General features: G+C 46.2%; 1 protein-coding gene across 3 annotated transcripts in view; it reads right to left on the reverse strand.

Annotated features, from left to right (window-relative positions):
* The window catches only part of HIVEP1 (human immunodeficiency virus type I enhancer binding protein 1), a 143,537-nt gene that overhangs the window by 30,765 nt on the left and 90,904 nt on the right, over positions 1 to 21,868 (reverse strand). For all 3 annotated transcript variants that reach the window (XM_029943427.1, XM_029943425.1, XM_029943426.1), the window contains exon 4: positions 587 to 6,537. In XM_029943427.1, the coding sequence (XP_029799287.1) occupies positions 587 to 6,537 (5,951 nt within the window). The remainder of the gene's footprint in view (positions 1 to 586; positions 6,538 to 21,868) is intronic.

The raw sequence follows: 21,868 nt of genomic DNA on the forward strand, positions 1-21,868 counted from the left end.
ACCCAAATTTTTATGACCCTATTCTATACATCTTGACCAAGTCAACTTGAATATCAAGTGTATGAGTCAGCTGTTCTGTGAGTCTTCTCTCCAGGCTAAGATGATTCTAACATTGGGCGGGAGTTGGGACTAGCAGGACCAGGGGAGGGCACTCAGGTGCGCAGAAGACAAGTATGAATGGCTCTCTGCTTATATTTCAAAATGAAATGCAACCGTCTTTGAATACTCACTTCTGTTCTCCCTGCACCAGCACGGACAACACACAGCCATAATCTCCTTTCACTCGATAGAAGAGAAAGGAGAAAATAAAACCGTGATTATCTGCCCCATTGCGTAAGGACTTAAACTTTCGGCTCAGGGCAAGTTAGTTTCAAAATGTTTCAAGACAGAATCACTGAAGGATCCCACGTAACCCTTATCAGTCTAACTCTTGGCGTTAACCTTATCATTCTTTTTGTTTGTTTAACTTTATACTTACACAGCACAATTTGTCACTCAAAATTAAGATACAACTTCCAATGAAAACATTCAAAGGCATCAAGACATTGCACGAACTATTTGTGAAGATAAATGATAGGTCAAGTACCTTGCTTAAGTTGCTTTTCCACTTGCTTGAATAGACCAATAAATCTGATTTGGAATGGGTCGTTATTGCTTGACAATATAGTGATTTTCCAGTCTTCTGTTTTGAATTAAGGAGAGAAAGCGCTACTTTGGTAGGCAAACCAAGTGGGTTTGGATTACTGGCACTAATTGTCCAATCGGTATAGGCTGAAGTTTTCTGGTCATTCTGAGGCAAATGCAATGCCTTCTGCCTTAATAGGTAACACCACGTAAAGTTGGTTGAGGTCTTCAGGCTGGGGAAAGGCAGCTGCTGTGTGCCTCCTGCATCAGACACTACAAGTGTTGCTTGACTTTGGTCTTGGAGGCTCTCTTTGTCGAAGTGAGTTTTCACCCCTGGGGACTTCCTTTCTGAGTTACTGTCTGCACGTTCCAAAGGAGAAATGTGAGTATCTTCTGCAGGGACAGGTGAATTTCTCACTGTGAGGGTCAGGGATGGGGAGGACTTGGGATTTTCAAATTCCTGTTGTTCGATGACAGGCTCTTTAACTACAGACTTAGACTGGTCGGGTGACAAATGATCAGCTGGTGGAACATCTGTCAAACTAACAGCCTGGCTGCTAATTTCAGGTTGGGAAAAAATATCCTGTTCCGACAGTATACCGTCAAGAGGTTCTGTGGTGCACACCTGCCTCACTAAGACAGGTTTCTTCTGTTTATTAACTTCACTAGGTCTTGGACTCGCTGGTTCAAATGGTCTGATCTCTGTCGTACAAATAGCCCCGTTCTCATCTTTAGCACGCTTTTGGTGCTTTTCCATGGCAATGTCTAAACTATTGGCTGGGGAAAGCATCCTTTTACTTGAAGCTGAAGATTCCTGCTGTGGGGAGAGCCTACCGACAGACATTTTCTGGGTTACGGGCAAAGAGTCCGACAGAGGAAAAGTGTGGCCCACCTCTGAGAAAACACTTTCACAAACAAGTTCTGCCTCTGGGTTTGACAGGGCATTCTGGTGATCTTTTTGCATTTTTGGCACGGAATTTTGCTCTTCACTGACGGGCACCATGCCACAGTTAGCCTGGCAAATTGGCTGGCTGGACAGGTCTTGGGTTACCAGGATTTGAGGCAGAGGTGTGACTGTGGCAAAGCAGTAGGCTGGAACGTCACTCTGCAGATGCACAGACAATGCAAACGACGTGGGCCCCTTCTGCGCCGGCCCACCAAGCTGCAAGGTCGGGGGAGCACACGAACCAGACGTGGCATCCATTCGTTTGGCTGGTAGTGCTAACGACGCCCCACGATGGTCAGCCCCAACCGGGTCCGAAGGAACTTGCTTTGGCAGAGAAAGAACAGGACTGGGAGCACCAGACTGGCTTGAAGTGAAAACCTGACATTGAAGTTGGTACTTGGGAGCAAAGCAACCTTTACTTTTAGAAGACACACACAAACTGGGGTTTGTATCGGGCTGAGCGCTCTGCATAGACACTTGCAGAGATGGCTGTGTGTTTTGGTGGCTAAGGGGGGTGTGGATCGGATTTAACACATTGATACCAAAAAGCTGTTGAACGGGGAAGATGCTGGTAGAAGTGGAACTGGACGTTTCTGTTCGCTGATCCTTAATTTGAATCTGGGAGTGCAAAGGGTTTGCAGGAAACTCGGCTAAAGGGGCATTCGTGAGCTGAGGGCCCTGAAACGGTGCTGTGTTCACACTCGCAAGAGCAACTGTTTGGAAAGACGGTGGGTTCCCGGGAGACACACGACTCTCTGGGGCTAGGTTTAAAGAGATCTGCCGCATCAGTGGGCCCCTCCTTCTTTCTATGAGAGGCACGTGCCCCGTGACCCCAACGCCCGAAGGGGGTGTCAGGGGCTGCAACCCAACAGGCGGTGCTGTCTGGGGTGGGGTTATGCTTCCACAGTCAAACGATTTGCTTCTGAAATCGGAGACCTCCATCGCTGTCTGCACGCGACTAATGTGCTCCGAAGCAGCGCGCCTCATTTCTCGCTGAGTTCCAGGAACGCTGAGTGTGTTTGAGCCAGCTGGAATCACGAGAAACTCCGCTCGGTTTAGAAAATCCATTCTGGGGGAAGCCTCCGTTTTAGAAACATCCTCAACGTCTAACGAAGCTGAGAAGCTTGAAGTGTGGGATAAACTGCTCTCCCTACTCAGGCTCCTGGACAGAGTGGAGTCGAAACTTGATTCCGTGGAGGAAGGCTCCATCTCGGCAAGACGGAGCCTCTTCTTTTTGGGCGGCAGTTTCTCGGTTGGCAACTTGGACAAGGTTTCGCTACGCTGAGGCCAACTGAACTTCTCTGATTTTTCCTGATCGTAGCCTTGGGCTTCGAGGTCCCGATCTGGCTCTTCTGTGACCAGAATTTCTGGGACGTGGATGTTGTGCTGCCGGACGAGGCGGGAGGGCTGTCCCAACGTGAGTTGTTCACCTGAACTCCTCCTGGGACCGTCCTGAAGTTCTCCTCTCGGAGCGTCTGATGAGGCTGCAGGCTGGTGCGGGGGGCGTGTACTCCGAGGAGGGCAGCCTTCCTCTGGGGAAATCCCGATTACCTTCAGAGACCCAGGTTTTACTGTCCTATTCAGCTCCTGGAAGGAGACCGGGGAACCTCTTTCAAAAGACTCAAGCTTGTCGAACGAACTGGGTCTGCTCAGTGAGTTTGTATGCTGAATGACTGATATTCCCGTTCCGTGCCTCTTCGGCTCGGTCTTGTCCTGGGCAGCTGAATTTACGTGTTGCTCCATGATGGTAGACAGCTTGGGATCCATGGTCTGGTCGGGGCCTCTGGCCACAAGGTGGATTGGGCAGTTTTGCAGCTGTATCTTTCTAGGCTGCTGGTCGCTCGTTATCACAATGTTATGCTTAGACAAAGTGGAAGCAGGGCCCAGAGAATTCTGGAACTGCAGGCCTTCGGAGCTTTTAGGGGAAGCCCCCCTTTCGTTTTGCTGAAGTTCATCGTCATCTCCAACACTTTTCATTTTCCTCCGTTTCCGGATCTGAGGTGTCTGCTCCCACGCCCCCGCCGGGCCTGCAACTCGGTAGTGTAGGATCTGAGGCTGTGTACCGGGAGGCACGGGGCTGTGATCAGGTTCCCTCACTGCCACCTTCGTTTTTGGTCCGTGTAACTCTGAGCAGTAAAACTTCTTATGGTTTTCAAAGTTCTCCAGTTTTCTATACCTGTTTCTGCAGGTTTCACACTCAAACATTGTCCCTCGCCCTTGATGGGACTTCTTTTTTTCCAAATGTGAGCCTGGGGCCAATGACTTGCCCCTTTGCGGCCCAGTGTCACTGGTGGCACCACACCCTGGATAGCTCTCGTCCAAGGACTGCCCAGGGCCGAGAAGGTGGTTTTCACTTGCTGAAGAGTCTTCCACTGCTGACTGTCTGACAAGGGTACGTGGGTGGGCACTCTGGGGCACGGGCGTGTTAGGCCCAGACACGAAGACATCATCATAGAAAGTGCCAATTTTGTCATCAAATGACTGACTTCCTCTCAGTGGGTGAGGAGGCGGTATTACGCTCGCAGGTACTGCTGAGTAGCCTGTGGTAGGCATAGAGTTACTTCTTGTAATGGGCAAGCAGTCAAGGGAAGGTACAGACAGAAGGAAGACTTGCTTTGATTTCTCGGTAGGGGTGAAAGGGGACTTTGGTATATCTGAGCTTGAGCTTGTTCTCCGTCCCATCGGTTTCAAATCAAACTGAAAGGAATCTTTAAATATGTACGACTTGGGAGAATCGATACTCCCTCGCCTCGAGAGAGAGGTTCTCCGTGGCTTGACGCTATCCAGTTGCTTATCATCTACCAAGGCTTCGTTGTCTGAGATCAGCTTCGATATCCGTTCTTCAAGGGTTTTCGTGGCCAAGGGTGGGCGCATCTGACCTGGTAAGAGCAATGCTTTTTCGCTTGTTGACAGAGCAGAAGATGCTGGTGTACTGATCTGAGGTGCAGAGGGCCCATTATTCTTAGCTAAATCTTGTTCCAAGGCGGGTAACGTTCTGGCAAAGGGAGTCGGTGGACTCGCCGTCTGGTCAGCACTTTCGGAACGCGAAAAGTAACCAGAATCTGTACTCCCTAAACTTCGAGGACTCAGAAGCTTTCCTTGTTGTTCTTGGGAGCAATCAGTAGCCTGCTGCCTTTGTAGCTGGGCGTGAACTGTTCCCACATGAGGTTCCTGTTTCCCTTCTGGCGGACCCCCATCCCCTTTCTGACGGGACTTCTCGTCAGTCTCGAGGGAGGATGCCCAGGCTGGCCGAGACAGGACGTTGGTTCCCTGAAGGTCCTTGGGTTTCTGTGCACTAGACAGTTCAGGCTTGCAATCTGGAAGCTTTGGACTGTCAACTCTTAAAGGGGACACACTGACAGGGTGGACCACGACTTTTGGTAACTCTGTCACAGCTTGGGATTCTGAAGATTTGTCCGGCAGTGGAAAGTCACCTGCCACATGGTCTGGATTGCTTGGAATAGAACTTGATTTTGGTAAAGTTTCAGAATGTGACATCATTTTCATGATCTGCACAGGTTGCAGGTCCATGGAGGCTGGGTCGTTCTGTCTTTCCTCAGCAGCCCCCTCCTCTTCGCTCTCCCCACTGTCTTCTATGTCTGACTGGATACTAAGTGCTTTAGGGGACTCCTGTGACAAGAACAGACCACCAGCGTCTGGTTGCAAGACAAGACCCAGTTTGATAGTATGTGCATGGGATTTTTTGTGCTTGTACAGATTGCTTTTAGTCTTAAACGAAAATCCACAGGTGACACAGGGATAGGGTCGCTCTCCGGTGTGGGAGCGGATGTGCTTCAAAAGCACGCTAGGCTTTGCACAGGCTCTATTGCAATACTCGCAAATGTATTTTCCTTGTTTTTTTGGCTTCTGATCTTTCAGAAGGAGATTGCACATTTGCTCCATGCTGTGGTTAACGACAGAGGCGACGGGAATTGGATTATAAATTGGAGTGGGGGCTGACGGCGTAGAATGGGCTGGACTCACGGACATGGGTGAGGCAGAGTCCACTGGCTGCTTTTGAGGAGGAACCTGAGTTCTACTGGAAGGTGAAGTCAGACCCACGGCTGATGTCACTGCTATGTGATACACCTGCTCAAGTTTGGTCTTCTCTTGGGTTTGCAGGTTCACCAGGGACCTTGTGAAACCTGAACATGCTGGGAGCTGCTGATTTTCTTGGTTTGGTTTAGAAATGAAGTGTTCATGTTGGCGATATGGGTGAGGAGCTGGCTGAACCGTGGCTGGCTCGGTCTTCTGAGGGGCAGACACGTGCACTCCGTAGGCGGGACAGGGAGAAGGCTGCGACTCAGACACGGATTCCTGGGGAGTCTGACTTGGGGCATCCAGTGAGCTGCTGTTTAACTGAGAAGGGGGTCGTACAGTTTTATTTGGTCTCAGTTTTTCTATCTTCACTGGGCAAGACGAGCCCTTCTGTGACAAGGTGCTCAGCTCTGGCTCCATCGCCTTCAGTAAGACATCAAATGCGGTGTTTGTGTATGAGGAAGTGGGGCTATGAGTGGAGGAGATACATTCACTACGGTCAGTCCTGCTTTGACTCAACGAAGAGCTAGAGTCACATTTGGCCTCCAGGAAGCCTGTCTTGCTGGGGTCAGAGCCTTCTGATCCCCATCGACGCAGTTCAGATGGATGCTGCGGAAATAAGGGCTTCTTTGGGGACACGGACTCTTCGGATTTGGAGGCCCCGGCAACTACCCCCGGTGTTTCTCCATTGTGTTTGGTAAACTGCTTCCCATTTTTGACGGGACTAGGGTTCTGCTTCTTATGGGACTCTGAGGCACTCTGAAGGACAGCCAGAGAGGATGCGTCTGTATTTTGTTTGTGTTTTGCCTGCAGAGGATTTCTCAGTGGGGATTTTGGTATTTTTTTCAGGTGATTTTCAGCTACGATCTTTTTCCGTTTCACACCTTTAAGTGATTCTGAAGTTGCTTTAATACCAGCCTCTAGGATTTCTGTTAACAAAAATTGAAGAAGTCAATCAGTAAAATGGTAAAAAGCCAACTACGCACATGTATGTTTTAAATGAAGATTACAATCACAAGGGTGTTATGACAACTGGAGAAGATAGTTTACAGAATGTCTCCTGTGGATAAAAACTGCATTTTAAAGTCTTTTGGCATTTTTAAGAATGTTAGCAACCAAAATCCATTGAAAGGATTGTGAGGAGACCTTAGTGTACGTTTCCAGAATGCTGTGTTCCTCCCTTGACCCCTCAGCTCACCAGTGCCCCAGAACCTGCCCTTTCACAACTAAATTATTCTCCCTCTTCACAGTGGCTGCTGAGGGCTGGGTCTGTACAGCGGTATGAGACACCTGCTCCAAAGAGGAGAAAATTCAGCCTTTTAATGCTGGGTATTTGACTGTCTTCTCACAATTTAGTAGTTTTTATTTATTTTTATAAGGGGGTGAGAGAGAGAGAGAGAGAGAGAGAGAGAGAGAGAGAGAGAGGGAGAGAGAGAGAGGAGTGTGAGCAAGGGAGGGGCAGAGGGAGAGGAAGAGAATCCCAAGCAGGCTCCATGTTCAGCGCGGAGCCCAATGCAGGGGTCGATCCCACAACCCTGGGGTCATAACCTGAGCTGAAATCAAGAGTGAGCCACCCAGGCACCCCACATTTAGTATATCTTAAAGAAAGCTTCTCAGCAACTTTTCAAGTTAATATTTAGAGCAAACATACCTCAGACGATCAAGAGATATGAGCCGGCAGAAGCATAAAGAACTGCTGTTACAGTAATTTTATTAGTGAACAGGACTATGAAAGTAAAAACATCTACTTATTTGTGGGGCTTCACCAACACAATTTAGACAATCATAATGTTGTAATGGCCCTTAGTTGGTTTTAAAAAAAAAATCACCATTTTCACTGAACAGAATATCCAATGGCTATGTTTCTTTGTCCTATTGACAGGTAGGTAGGCAGGTGACAGGCAGAGCGAGCTAACTGTGGGAGAGGAGAGATGAAGCCACTCCATTTCTGGCTGTGTCGGAAGGAAATCAGTGTTTAACTGGCCTCGACCACCATGGCCTCTGTCAGCTGTGGTATTTTAGAGCAGTTATTACCTGCCACAATCTCATGTGTTTCCACTTGTTGGATTCTCGGGCACAGAGACAAAAAAATTATTCAAGCTCCTCTTATTTATTTGTAGAAAAGTCAAACCCTCCAATTCCTGATTATTTTCAAATAGCTGCGGCAATGTACATATTTGAAATTCATATTAGACCCAAAGGCCTATGGCATAATAACCACTTTATATTAACTGAAGATAAAAAATGACATAAAATAAAAATATCCTAGCCCTCTTGTGATTATGTTTATATGCTGTCATAGATTAAGTTAATGAAAAAATACAGAACATGCTAATGATACATTTACCCACCATATTCAGAGGAGAAAAAAAAAGGGGGGGAGGTATGGGGTGCCTCATGGCTAAAATACTTGAGCTAAGAAACACAGAAAAAAGTATCAGGTTTGTTAATACAAAATGATGTTGAGCAAATCTTTCTGATGTTTCTATCTCCTTATTTACAGAATGCTTCCCACTGCTTTTCCCTTTTCAAGATAAATACAATAAACTGAATGTCATACTTTGTACTTTTGTGAACCTAGCAGGCAAATGGGCTCAAATGAAAAATGCTAATCATCATCTAGGATGAGTAGTTTTCCCAAAACGTCCCCACTTCCAAAATGCTTGGAGGTGGGTTGTAGGAAAGGTTAAGGCCACCAGGCTGTCACACAGAGCAGGGGGCCTGGGTGGCTCAGTCAGCTGCATGTCCAACCTCAGCTCAGGCCATGATCTCACGGTTGAGGGATGGATCCCCATGTTGGGCTCTGTGCTGACGGCACAGAGCCTGCTTGGAACTGTCTCTCTCTACCCCTCCTCCACTCTCCTTCTCTTTCAAAAAGAAACACACACACACAAACACACACACACACACACACACACACCCATGCCAAGCCCCTTCCAGGACCTATCAGTGGCTTGTTTGGGTAGACAGGTTTATTTTGTTATGTTTTATGTAATTTTTGGAATAAGATTTTACATTTAGATAAAGTTATTTGTAAAAAAATAAATAAATAATGTCTTACACTTGGGGGAAAAAAAGGCAAAAATTCAACCCACAGACAGAAACACCCAGAAATACCACATTACGTTTTAAAGAGATTCTATATGCCATCCTATGTATGTTTTAAACAGAAAGTAAAATTTAACTTTGTACTTAAATTGAAGCCGAAGTGAAAATAAAGGAAAAACTGCACTTAAATCTGCGTTTCTTTATAGAGACACCATGTTCCTAAAAATTCTTCTGAAGTTAAGAATTTGAAAAACCATATTTTAAACAGCTTTTCTGAAATACAGGCTTCAGTTTTAGATGAGGAAGATTGTCTCCCTTTTGTCAAAGTGTCTAACATTTGCATTCTATTTGCATAGTTGTTTACTCTTGGTCTCTCTCCTTGAATTTTAACACTTACTTGGTGCTGATGCATTGGTTCTTTCTTTCAAAACACTGCACCCTCTTGGCTTTCTGGCAGTGATGCTGAAGCAGAGGAGCCCGGAGCCAGCCTGGCTGATGGCCTCCCCTCCCTGGTGTGACTTGCCTTTTTTCTGTCTGTCTGTCTGCAAAATTCTTTTTTCCCAAAGTCGATAGTTAACTAGGAGTCAGCTCAGAGTTGGTTACTTGACAAATTTTAAGTTTTTCTCCTTAGAACACACTGACCTTCTCTATAAGGAGATGCATTTTGTTTCTTCCAGAAAACTTTGCTTTTTTTTGTATCTTCAAATAGATCGATCTTCTGGCCAATGTTGTCTTTGGGGTGGGCTCCTTTAAGGACACCAATTATCATTATGCTGGACCATCCTTACAAGGATGTAAACTGCTTCTATCTTTTTGGATTTTTTACTTTTGCTTTCTCTAGAACTATTTCAAGCTTTTCCCTATGTCAGTCTCTCGATTCTCAGGCCATTAAATACCTTACAGTTTCAAATTTATTTACCTGTTTTGGACGAAGATTGTTTGTTCTCATTCTGTCCCCTAGCTCCATAGTTCCCGTTTCATCTCATTTTATTGTCCCATATTATGGCTGAGCTGTCCTTTAAGTTTATGATCTTGGGGCACCCAGGTGGTTAAGTGTCTGACTCTTGATTTTGGCTCAGGTCATGATCTCACGGTTTATGGGTTAGAGCCCCACAGTGGGCTGTGCCCTAACAACACGGAGCCTGCTTGGGATTCTCTCTCTCCCTCTCTCTGCCCCTCCCCTGCTCATGCTCTCCCCTCTCAAACAAACATTTAAAAAAATTATAACCTTATTAAGTTCATGCTTAAAAAACACTTCTGTTTCTGAGGGAATATTTTAAGGTTGAGTTGTTTAGTCTGTCTTCTCATGTTCTGTGTGCTTTTCTATTGCCTGAGATCATGGGGGAGGGATGGCATGGCGTTCACTGGAGAATATGTTCCTAACAGTTTTTTTTTCTGAGCTGCAGTCACGCCTCTAAGATTTTGCCATGTCTCCTTTAACAGTGTGCACACTCCTTGCTCCGGGAATAGAGCCCATTCCAACCTGGGTGGCTGGGTCGGGGTGGCTCTGCATGTTGGATCAGCCTCTAAATCCAAGGATTTTGTTGTCACTGGGGCTGTGAAGGGAGAGGGCGGTGGAGGGGATCAGAGAGAATGTAGACACAGGGAGGGTTCCGGGCACATCTGAGATGAACACCACACTGTCGTTCTAGAGGTGGAACGGGATGAGCTGTGTGCCTCACTGCGGACTGCTACCTTGGTTCTCAAGAGCTGGGGCACAGAGTGGATGGCTAAGCCACTGGGCTATGAATCACAGACAGAAGCTTCCTTCTGGGAAGCAATGCCTGGAGTAGTAGGAGGTGGCTGACCCTCAGGTCTTCGAGAATAAATCACCCAATGTAGTTTTTCATCATGACCAATCTTAAATAATATATCCACTCGGGAGTGACGGAAGTTACTTTCACCCGTCCTCTCTACAGGAAAGGGTGCAATCATCAAACACTGTGGCTGCATCTACCATGCTGGGTACAGTTAGAGGCCACAGAGTCCGGAGGACGCAAGACCAGAATGCCTCAAGTCCAGTGGGGATGAGGACTGTGAGGGGCCGCTGTTACCATCAGCACCTGTGCTAATTTTAAAGGCAATGTGGCATCATGGTGTACTGCACTGACAATTAATCACAGGATCTGAGGGACTGCAGGACAAGTGCAGAAGGTGGCATAGAAGACGGAGCCTTTTCCATATGCCCGCTCCCCACCGACCAGTGCACAGGCCCGCCTTCTGCTCCCAGCCAGAGTGGGAAAGGGTGGCACGGGCCCCAAAACAGGGGTCAACCAGCTGCTGAGCCTTGTACCCTGGTGGACGTGCTCCTAGAAAGGAGCCAGGCAGAGGCTATGAGGCCTTAACAGGTCAGAACTCCAAAGAGGAGTTCATTCAACAAATACAAGTCACGCTGAGTGGATGAGCCATGGAGGGCAGCATGACCCTGTTGGCAGCTTTGATCTGCAGGGGTTTCATCAGGAAGCCAGTTCTCTGCCAGGGAGGCGGCCAGAACAGCCTGGAATGGCCACTCAACAGGGAAGAGGTGAGTGGTTAGAGAAACAGGGGCTAAAGCTCCCAAGCTCTCTGAATGGAATGCACTGGCACTTGGCATTCCATGGACAAGCCTGGCGACCATGACGGCTCCTCCAGTGCTCGGGGAAGAGCACCGAGGAACACAGAATAGCACCTTCTGCTGGCTTCCAAAATTACTTCTGGAGAATAACGGAATGCAAACAAACACGCTTCCTGAGACAGAGTAGCTTGATTGCCAGCTAAATATGGCAAAAAATACTCCCAAGGCTGGTAGTAAGTATTGGGAACTACAACCCAACAGTGTGTTACAACAAAATTTCTTTTAATGTTTATCTTAGAGACAGACAGAGCGTGAATGGGGGAGGGGCGGAGAGAGAAGGAGACACAGAATCCGAAGCAGGCTCCAGGCTCTGAGCTGTCAGCACAGAGCCCAATGCAGGGCTCGAACCCACAAACTGTGAGATCACGACCTGAGCTGAAGTCGGACGCTTAACTGACTGAGCCACCCAGGCGCCTCTCAACAGTGCCTTTAAAAGGCTGCCCTGCTAGAAGGTGGAATCTCTTTTTCAGATTTACTCAGAGATGCACCAGTGTGAAAACTTTAGGGTCTTCTGGGTCTTGGGGACACAAGGATTGCTTGTCCTCTGACAATGCAGAGCACGTTGTATCAGGAAGAAAGAGACCAGCGGCGCCTGGCTGGCTCAGTCGGTTAAGCATTTGACTTTGGCTCAGGTCATAATCTCCCAGTTTGTGGGTTCGAGCCCCGTGTTGGGCTCTGTGCTGACAGCTCAGAGCCTGGAGCCTGTTTCTGATTCTGTGTTTTCCTTTTTCTCTGCCCCTCCCCTACTTGTATGCTTGCTCTCTCTCAAAAAAAAAAAAAAAAAAAAAGTAAAGAGACCAGAGCTATGGGGAGCACACAGAAGGCCTTTCCGGAGTTCATGCAGAGTTAAAACGCTACCTTGAACCAGGTAGTTGACGGTGAGGCCTCCAGCTGATTCAAAGCAAGAAAGCCTAAGAAAAGTTGCCAGAGATTCTGCTCAGTTCCAGTCTTTGTCTGTGAGGCCTGAGCCAGTTTGAGAGGGGTTAGAAACAAACAAACAAAAAATCAATTCACTTTCCATCCCACCAAAGCTCAAACTCAATATACATGTGGAGAATTATAACGGGTAGCTACAAATCCAGGACTAGAAATTTTCAACAGAGAAATGCTTAGGCTAATTACAGCACAGGCACTTAACAGAACATTACACATCCATTTAAAATAATTACAAAGATTACATAGCAATACGAAAATTACGATCTATTAAATATAGATGCATATTCTTTTCTCTCCCTGGAGAGAAGTCTGGGCTACTGGCATGATCTGGGAGTACACAGCGAGCGCGAGCGCTGTATTTTGTAGGAGTGCATCTATGATTGGGCAGACGGAACACGCACAGGAGGAGAGTCTGACTTCTTGGGTAATCCTTTATTTAGGGCGAACTAGAAATGAAACGAAACAGCAGGTAATAAGAAAGATAAAGCATGTGACAGTGAGGAGCCCAGGAAGTCAGGGGTTAGAGACTTTTTAAAAAATGTTCATTTTTGAGGAGGGGAGAGGGGGGAGATACTACGTGAGTGAGAAAGGGGCAAACAGAGAAAGAGAGAATCCCAAGCAGGTTCTGCACGGTCAGCACAGAGCCCGACGCAGGGCTCAAACCCATAAACTGGAAGATTGTCAACTGAGCCCAAATCACGTGTCAGACACACTAAGCCATCTAGGCACCCGAGGGTTTAGAGACTTTTAAGTAAGATGTGGCCAATAGTGTGTTTGTAATTCTGTTTGGATCCATAAGCATAAACAAGGGCACACTGGTTTGGTGGCCACTGGGCGCAGGACACTGTGATGGTTAAAATTCCCAGACCGGGAAGGCGGGAGCGCGGGCATGCTGAAGTGCGGGCCAGCAAGCACAGAGCACTTTCTGAGAAACGGCTGTGAAGGCGAGGAGAAAGGCGGGCTGTAGGTATCCGGGGAAGAGGACGACGGGGGAAGCTGAGTGTGCTTATAAACAGGAAGGAAAAGCCAGCACACAGAGACTGACAACGTAAGCCGGATAACGAATAAATTAATGTGAGATAAACAGGTATGCCGGAGGCACACGGCGCACCTGGCTTTACTGTGCTTCACTTCCCTGCACTGAGCGGGCAGTGCTTTTTTGTTTTCCCCCCACAAACGGAAGGTCTGTGGCAAGGTCTGCATCAAGGAAGCTGGTCAGTACCATCACCCAGCAGCATCTGCCCACTTCATGTTTCTGTCACATTTCCATACTTCTCGGAGTATTTCAAACATTTTGTTACTATTATATTTGTCATGATAGCTGTGGCTGGTGATTATCGCTCACTGAAAGCTCAGAAGACAGCCAGCATTTCTCAGCAACAAAGTCTCTTTAAAAATTGTATCTTGAAGGGGCGCCTGGGTGGCTCCGTAGGTTAAGCATCCAACTTCGGATCAGATCACGATTTCGGGGTTTGGGAGTTTGAGCCCCGTGTCGAGCTTGCTGCTGTCAATGCAGAGCCCACTTCGGATCCTCTGTCTCCCTCTCTCTCTCTGCCTCTTCCTCTCTCTCTCCCAAAAACAAATAAACATTAAAAAAAATAATGTTCAAAATTGTATCTTTAACTTTTTCTTTAGGAATAATGCTATTGCACACTTGACAGACTACAGCACAGTGTAAACATAACTTCCATTCACACTGGGAAATCAAAACACTCATTGGACTCACTTCATTGAGACACTTGCTTTGTTGCAGTGGGTTCTGGAACCCGCCACGCCTCTGAGGTGTGTCTGTAATCTGGAAGCTACTGGATCAATATGGGAACAACTACACGAATGAATCAGGAGTTCACGTTCACTGCCATGTTCTTCCCCCTCCTCACATAATTCAAACATGTAACGTGGCTAAAAGACAGCATGGCCATCGGGCTCCGACTATCATTGGCTGCGACCTCCCTTCGCACCATTTCGCCAGTCCTCACGATGTTTCGGACACGTGGGTGGATTTCTGATCCTCCAGCAGCCCATCCCCTTCCAGCCTTTGGGGATTTGTACTCACCAGCTCCTGAAGAGCCCTCCCTACTCTCAACACTTTCTTAAATGACTGGGTCATTTCTGACCTTGAGATCCGAAGGCCAGTGTTACCTACGCCAGCTGCTCCTGTCCTCTCACCTAACGTGGTGGCCCCGACTGCCCCCCACCCTGTTCATTTCCTTCCCAACTATGGTCACAATCTAAAATGCCCTCCTTATTGAGGCGCCTGGGTGGCTCAGTCGGCTGAGCGTCCGACTCTGGATCAGGTCATGATCTCACGGTCCATGAGTTCTAGTCTCGCGTCAGGATCTGCGCTGACCGCTCAGAGCCTGGAGCCCGTTTCGGATTCTGTGTCTCCCCCTCTCTCTCCGCCCCTCCCCCTGCTTATGCTCTGGCTCTGTGTCCCAAAAGTGAATAAACTTAAGAAAAAACATTGTAAATGCCCTATTTATCTATTTACATGCTGTTTTTGTCTACCTTCTGATTAGAACACAAACCTGTAAGACTCCATCTTTATTACCCATCCCTCTAAGTGCAGCCCTTAACAGGTATCAGAGAAAAATTTGCCAATGAAAAAATTCAAGTGAGAGAAGGTAAGGGATGGATTTAATATCAGGTAGCCTCCTCGTATGATTCATCACATCAGGAAGAATAACTTAGAAATACAGATGGCAGTTTCGAATAAGGGTGAATGATATTTAATAAAATTCAACATCCATTCCTTATTTTAAAAAATAAAGCTAGCCGAGTCTGCTTTAGGATGGAGATGCTTGGGAAGAATATTGCCTTCACCAGAGTGACATGAAAAAGCCAGAGACACCACAAGAATCCGAACTTCTCTTGAGCCCATCACACAGTTGGGGTCACAGAGCAACCGAAGCCTGAGCTCCATGGGGGGTGGGGGAGGGTAGCGGGAAATGGCTCACCTCAAGCCAAGCAGGGAAGATGTGGAGGACACGAATGCCACGCACACAAGCAAAATATCATCTAAGACTACAGCAAGCTGTTAAGGGCTGCGCCTGGGCTGGATTTGCCTGGCCACGGACCGGGGAGTCCACACTCACGCCCAGGCTCTTTCTCGTGGGTGCGGACACAGGGGCCGGGGGGAAGACCAGACAGCACCCTCCATGGGAGGCACGAAGGAGGGGGGTGCAGCTATGGAAAACGCACAGAGCCCGAGGGTCTGAGAGTCTCTCTCATGTGGAGCAAAATGCCTTCAACTTAAAGCTGCCGGGGAAAGGAGAGCAGAACCATCACCCACAGGGCACAGGTGAGCCCCACTGTGGCTTGGGAAAGGGTAGAAGAAGAAACCTTTTATCCCAGGGGAAGGAGGAAACTGTCACAGGACACAATCCCATACCGATAAAATGAGATGTCTGCTACCACGGGAGAGGGTCAGGTCTGAGGCAGGCTGGGACAGGTCAGGACAGCAATCCTCACCACCCCCACTACCAGGCTGGCAATGAGGGGGAAGCAAGGGTGGTCTGCCGCTAGGAGAGGCAGAGGGGCGGAGACCTCCCAGTAACGGAGGCGGCTTCACTCAGCGTGGAGCACCGAAGAGAGAAGGCTATCCAGACCCCCTGCTCCTCTGGAAGGGCAAGGAAATGACAGGTCATCCCTAGAATAATTGGAGGCCAGTGTGGTACACGGAAGCTAAACACAATAATACCACAATCCACACCCAGCCCAGCTACCGGAACAGATGGCCTCAATTCCCCTCCTGATGACCTCACAAAAGAAAAACAGCGCCCATTTCTGGCCATTAAAAACTAACGACCTCAGTAACTACTGTGATGCCTGTAATATCCAAACTTCAATAAAAAGTTAAGATACAAGCACCACTGACCTACCGTCAAGAGACCAAGGAGTCAAGAGAAGCAGGTTCAGGGGTGATCTAGATAGCAGAGCTCTCAAGAAACGGGATTTAAAATAGCGGTGATCAAATGTCAAAAGGACCAGAGAGGAAAAAGCTGATGACGTGGGAATTTAAACTCAGTTTGATGGTCAAATGAAAAATGTTAGAAATAAAAGACAAAGTAATAGAGACAAAGAAAGCCTTTTATGGACTTATTAGATTTGACAAAACTAAGGAATCAGTGAACTTACAGATTAACCCAAAAAAATCATACAAAGAAGAAAAACAGCATGGAGGGGTGCTGGGGTGGCTCAGCTAGTTAAGTGTCTGACTCTTGATTTTGGGTCAGGTCATGATCTCAGGGTCTGAGTTGGGCTCTGTGCTGAGCATGGAGCCTGCTTAAGATTCTCTCTCCATGTTCCTCTGCCCCTGACCCGCTCATGCTCGCTTGCTTTCCCGGTCTCTCTCTCTCTGTCTAAAAAATAAATAAATAATTTAGGGGTGGCACCTGGGTGGCTCAGTCAGTTAAGCGTCCGACTTCAGCTCAGGTCATGATCTCAGGGTTCGTGGGTTCAAGCCCCATGTTGGGCTCTATGCTGACAGCTCAGAGCCTGGATCCTGCTTTGGTTCTGTGTCTCCCTCTCTCACTGCCCCCTCCCCTGCTTGTGCTCTATCTCTCAAAAATAAATAAATAAACATTGGGGCCCCTGGGTGGCTCAGTTGGTTAAACCTCCAACTTCGGCTCAGGTCATGATCTCAGGTTCGTGGGTTTGAGCCTCACATTGGGCTCTGTGCTGACAGCTCAGAGCCTAGAGCCTGCTTCTGATGCTGTGTCTCCCTCTCTCTCTGCTCCTCCCCATCTCATGCTCTCTCTCTGTATCAAAACTAAATAAAACATTTAAAAATAAATAAATAAACAAACATTAAATATATTTTTTAAAAAAGGAAAGAAAAACAATATGGAAACAAAACAAAACAACAGTGAACCCAAGACCCATAGGACAATGTCAAATGGTCTAACATAGAATTAGAATCACAAAGGAAAACAAGGAACAAACAGAGTAGTAGATATCAGTGAAGAGATAATAGCAAGTAGTTTCCAAAAATGAACAAACCATAGATCCAAAAAGCTTAGAGCACTTCAACTGGATGAGTAAGAATAAGGATAGATGAGAAGAAAAACCAAAAAATAAAGGTAAGAGAAAGAAAAAAAGTAAAAACACACAGCTAAGTTATATTTGATGTGTTGAAAACCAAAGAAAAAAGACAAAATTTTGAAGGTACCCAGAAGTTAGAAAACTGTATTATACAAAATCAAAGAGAAAAATTAAAGCAGACTTGTCAACAGAAACTGTGCAGTGATATTTCACACTAGTGAAAGAAAAAAACGAATCGCCAACTCAGAATACTCTATCAAAAGACAAGAGTTTTCAAAAATGCAGGCAAAACAAAGTCTTTTACAGGAAAACAAAAACTGAAGAGCATTTATTGCCGGCCAGCCTGTGCTGAAACGTTACACCTTTAATTTGGATCTCCATACATAAATTAAAGAGCTCTGAAAATGGTAACAATAAAAGGAAATTTATAAAAGAATTTTTAAAATTGCATCACTTAAAATAAAACGCAGTGAGGGGCACCTGGGTGGCTAAGTCAGCTAAGCATCCAACTTCTACTCAGGTCATGATCTCATGGTTTGGGAGTTCGAGCCCACATCGGGCTCTGTGCTGACAGCTCAGAGCCCGGAGCCTGCTTCAGATTCTGTGTCTCCCTCGCTCACTGCCCCTCCCCCACTCACATTCTGTCTCTCCCTCTCTCAAAAGCAAATACACACTAAAAACAATGAAATATAATGCCGTAGGATGCTACATTGTCCACCGTGGCTCTGAAAACGTCCACACCCGAATCACCAGAACTGGCGTCTATGTTCTCTGACACGTGCATACGAAGGGACTTTGCAGATGGGATAACGTTATGGACATTAAAATGGGGAGCCTATCCTGGATTATCATAGGATCTCTTCAAACTGAATATACTGATAGAAGACACGTGCACGAGCGAGCTCGAGAGAGAGAGAGATCTGAAGTGCGACAGACTTGACCAGCTATTGCTGCCGTTGGGGATGGAGGAAGGAGCCAGCATCCAAGGAATACAGGTGGGCATTAGAAGCTGGGGAGGCGTGGGGGCGCCTGGGAGGCTCAGCGGGTTAAGCATCTGACTTCGGCTCAGGTCATGATCTCATGGTTGGTAGATTTGAGCCCAGCATCAGGCTCTATGCTGACAGCTCAGAGCCTGGGGTCTGTCTTCAGATTCTGTGTCTCCCTCCCTCTCTGACCTTCCCCTGCTCATGCTGTCTCTCTCTCAAAAATAAATAAAATATTAAAAAAAATTTAAAAAGATAAAAAGAAAAGAAGCTGGTACGGCCTGCAAGGACAGGAAGCATTCAGGCCTACAGAAACAGGAACTTAATTCTGCCAAAAGCTGAATGAGCAAGAAAACACATTCTCCGCCAGAGCCTCCAGAAAGAAAGGCAGCCCCACTGACAGCTGGGCCACAGCCCAGGGAGACCACGCCAAGCCCTGCCCTAAAAACTAGAAGACAGTAAGTATTTTTTAAACTAAGTTTATAGTAATTTGTTCTGCAGCCATAGAAAACAAATACAGGTAAGCCCCTGGGCACAGGTGACTTTAAATTTAACAAGGTCGGCTGTTCCAAGGATGTAAAAAGTACATCATCTGACCACAACGAAATCAAATGGGAAATAAACAGTAGAATGGTATGTGGAAAACCCCCAAGTATTTGGAAATGAAACAACATATTTCTAAATAGCCTAGAGGTCAGAGAAGAAGTCACAGGGAAATTAGAAAAATCGAAACAGGGGCGCCTGGGTGGCTTAGTTGGTTAAGTGTCTGACTTCGGCTCAGGTCATGATCTCACGGTTCGTGGGTTCAGGCCCCGCATCGGGTTCTGTGCTGACAGCTCAGAGCCTGGAGCCTGCTTCACATTCTGTCTCCCTCTCTCTCTCTCTGCCCTTCCCCCGCTCGCGCCGTCTGTCTCTCAAAAATAAATTAATTAATAAAAAGAACATTTAAAAAAGAAAAATCAAAACAAAACTCTGGAGAATTAGCAAAACACAACAGAGAGTGTTTACCTTGCCCAAGATACACAACACTCGGAATCAAATTCTAGAGAAATCTCTTTGGACCATGGAATGACGAGGGGATTTCTGCCACAATCGCCATGATTTTTAATCAAAAAAAAAAAGTCTACCAAAAACATAAAAAATATCAATTTTGTCATTTGCACCTAAAACAACTAGTTAGAAAATACAAAGGAAAAAATATTCTATTTGTAACAGCAACAATGGAAAAATGCCTAGAAATAAATTTGGCACAAAATAGTCAAAACACACACACAAAATTTTAAAGTTTTATGATATGATTAAAAAAAAAAAAGACTTACAAAACAGAGAAACACACCATACTCCTGGAAAGAGTATTTTGAAGACACTGATGCGGTTCTTTTCAAATTTCTAAACTTTACACAATTTCAAACAATAAAAAAGTTATTTTTTTAATTTTTTTTTGAGAGAGAGAGAAGGCTCAGGTGAGATAAGGGGAGAAAAGGAGGGGGTGAGAGAGAGAGAGAGAGAGAGAGAGAGAGAGAGAGAGAGAGAGAGAGAGAGGGAGGGAGGGAGGGAGGGAGGGGCGGGCAGGCTAGGCTCATCTGAAGTGGGACTCAAACCCACAAACTGTGAGATCATGACCTGAGCCAAAGTCAGATGCTTAACTGACAGAGCCATCCAGGCACCCAAAAACAGTTTTTTAAAAAAGTTTTATTTTATTACTTTTTATAAATCTACTTTTTTAAATATTTATTTTTGAGAGAGAGAGACAGAGCATGAGCAGGGGAGAGGAAGCGGGTGGGGAGGAACACGGAATCTGAAGCAGACTCCAGGCTCTGAGCTGTCAGCAGAGCCGGGCATGGGGCTTGAATCCACAAAGTGAAAGATTATGACCTAAGCCAAAATCAGATACCTAACTGGCCGATCCACCCAGGTGCCCCAAAAGCTGTTTTTTTTATTTTAATCTGACATGACTCTCATCTTCACTTGGGGGGATAAATATTCTAAATTAGACTATTAAATTCTAAAAAGAATGATACAAAGTCAGTAACATGGAGAGGCATTCAAGGATTAAACAGTAGTTTCTCATTAGATTAATGGTTAAAGAGAAAACCCAAAAAAAGATCCCATCATGTATGTATATTTAGTATATGAAAAAGTAGAATAGTTCAAAATCTTGGGGAAAGGATGATATAATTTTTAAACACGTGGAACAACAAAAGGAACGTAAGTAGGTCTCGAACAAACGCCACCCACATTCCACACTAAGTCCACTCATTCAGTGTGAGCAATAAGACCACAGAGAGACGTGAACTCTCTGGAAGAAATCTGGATGTATAGTAAAAAAAAAAAAGCAAATAAGAAAGAGAAAAATATTGCAATACATAACGCAGAAAATCTTAAATACAGAGAGAACTTTTTCAGTAATGGAGAATTAAGGCACTGAAGCAATTCAAATGAAATTCCTTAGAAGACAATAGAATAGCCAAACAAAATATAAATAGTATCAGCTTGAAGGCACTGGAAAGTTAGTGGGCCACGGTCCAGGGGAGGATAAAAGTCCAAATGGGTAAAACCAGCATTTCGGTCTCCTTTTGCTCAGGCAAGGTTTGTCTGTCAGAAGGAGCCATGAAATGGCTGGGGACGTTTTCCCAACAACCTTTTATTTATTTATTTATTTTTTTTTTTAAGGTTTTTTTTTTTTTTTTTTTTTTGAGACAGAGAGAGACAGAATCTGAAACAGGCTCCAGGCTCCAAGCTGTCAGCACAGAGCCCGATGTGGGGCTCGAACCCACAAACTGTGAGATCATAACCTGAGCCGAAGTCGGATGCTTAACCGGCTGAGCCACCCAGGCGCCCCTCTCCCAACAGTCTAAAGGAGCTGAGCAGAAACATGACAGAATCTGCGGCATTCAAGCACGGAGTCCCTATGAAAATCTTCATGTTCCCTGTTAAGAGCCTGAAAGGCTCTTTTCTAGAAACACGAGAGAACTGGACAGAGACCAAGCAAGCTTCATAGGAACTACAACTTGCTTTCAGTGGTCCAGAAAAATCACAAATCCCCAAATTGGATTAAGGTGATATTGGATCCTTACTGCTCATGGGAGCTTCACAGAAGCGAATTCCAATCTTTCAAATCTTCTCTGGAGGAAGATGTCAGCTAGAGCTTCAAACCATTTTGATCATTTTTAGGTTCATTTTTTTTTAATGTTTATTTTTGAGAGATAGGGTACGAGCAAGGGAGGGGCGGGGGGAGAGAGAGTGAGAGAGGGAGGGAAAGACATCCACAGAATTCAAAGCAGGCTCCAGGCTCCGAGCTGTCAGCACAGAGTCTGATGAGGAGTTTGAACCTACAAACCACGAGATCATGATCTGGGCCAGAGTTGGGACACTTAACCAACTGAGCCGTCCAGGTGGCCTGTTGATTTGTAAAGCAGAGTCCCTGGGGCGCCTGCGTGGCTCAGTCAGTTGAGCATTCGACTTCAGCTCCGGCCATGGCCTCGAGGTTCATGAGCTCCGTGTCAGGCTCTGTGCTAACAAACAGCTCAGAGCCTGGAGCCTGCTTCAGATTCTGTATTTCCCTCTCTCTCTCCCCGTCCCTGCTCATATTTGGTCTCTCTCTGTCTCTCCAAAATAAACAAACATTACAAAAAA

Source organism: Suricata suricatta, chromosome 7, assembly GCF_006229205.1.
Source record: "Suricata suricatta isolate VVHF042 chromosome 7, meerkat_22Aug2017_6uvM2_HiC, whole genome shotgun sequence".
NCBI classification, from domain to species: Eukaryota; Metazoa; Chordata; class Mammalia; order Carnivora; family Herpestidae; genus Suricata; species Suricata suricatta.